This window comes from Hipposideros armiger, unplaced genomic scaffold (assembly GCF_001890085.2).
Source record: "Hipposideros armiger isolate ML-2016 unplaced genomic scaffold, ASM189008v1 scaffold_3694, whole genome shotgun sequence".
NCBI classification, from domain to species: Eukaryota; Metazoa; Chordata; class Mammalia; order Chiroptera; family Hipposideridae; genus Hipposideros; species Hipposideros armiger.
The window spans coordinates 12,669-13,746 of record NW_017734930.1 but is presented as its reverse complement, the minus strand read 5'-3'; the positions used below and the strand labels follow the sequence as shown (position 1 = coordinate 13,746).

At 41.0% G+C, this 1,078-nt stretch overlaps 1 protein-coding gene across 1 annotated transcript; it reads left to right on the top strand.

Annotated features, from left to right (window-relative positions):
• Positions 1–178: 178 nt before the first annotated feature.
• On the top strand, positions 179–853 carry LOC109378785 (laminin subunit alpha-1-like; the record flags this gene model as incomplete). The annotated part of the gene is made up of 3 exons (XM_019635068.1): positions 179–349; positions 548–660; positions 788–853. Coding segments are annotated over 3 exons (311 nt in total), but the record flags the coding sequence as incomplete, so codon positions are not given.
• Between the last annotated feature and the right edge of the window lie 225 nt (positions 854–1,078).

Below are 1,078 nucleotides of genomic sequence, written 5' to 3'. Positions count from 1 at the left end.
TGTTTGTCCTAGAATTTCATATAAATGAAACCATCATATAACTGCTTTTGTGTAAGGTTTCCTTCACTCAGCACGTAGACTTACAGTCTCTTTCTGATTTACCTGCAAAGTGAGATGAAGTAATCCGATCCTTTTGATTACAAGTGGCTGATCTGATTTGGTGAATTTTGACTTTCAGGCCTGTTTCCTGCCATTCTCAATCTTGCCAGCAATGCTCACATCAGCACCAATGCAACCTGTGGGGAGAAGGGACCTGAGATGTTCTGCAAACTGGTGGAGCACGTGCCTGGTCGACCTGTGCGGAACGCGCAATGCCGGATTTGTGATGGCAGCAGCGCCAACCCCAAAGGCAAGTGTTGCTCCTTCTATCCACAGGTACCTATGAAAATCATTACCTTTTGAAATGATGATGAAGACTTCTGTTAGGAAGCCATGATACCGTGTTCACCTTCACCACTATTCATGTTTACTAGCATATAGTTTAGAAATTAAAACAATTTAAATAAAAAAACTGAGAGGTACGCATGTTTTTATTTTCTTTTAACAGAACGCCATCCAATATCAAATGCGATAGATGGCACCAATAACTGGTGGCAAAGTCCCAGTATTCAGAACGGGAGAGAATATCACTGGGTCACAATCACTATGGACTTAAGACAGGTAAGTAAGGCTGGAACCGTTAAAAAATGCCTGTGACTCGCTGAGCCGCAGTCATCTGATAATCTTTGGTAAAGTATGCCTGGTTTCTTAACATGTTTACATTCTGTTCTCATTGTTTTTCTACCAGGTGAAGTTAAGTGGTATACAGAAGTAGTACATAGTACCATTTCTTGTCACGTTTATCATTCCCAGGTAACTTTGAAAAGATGAGTGAATTTGTTTCCATGGAGTTTGAAGTATTCAGAAGCTGTGTCAGCAGGGCATGCTCATTCGTTCAGAATACTGCATTAAAGGCTGTGTGGTAGATGTCAACAGTCACACTGGGGGTGGTGTAAGGGGATAAAACCCATGTATTTCCTGCCTTTCAAGTTTATTATCTTGCTGTTATCACTGTGCAGTTATTGTAGAAAATAAGGCT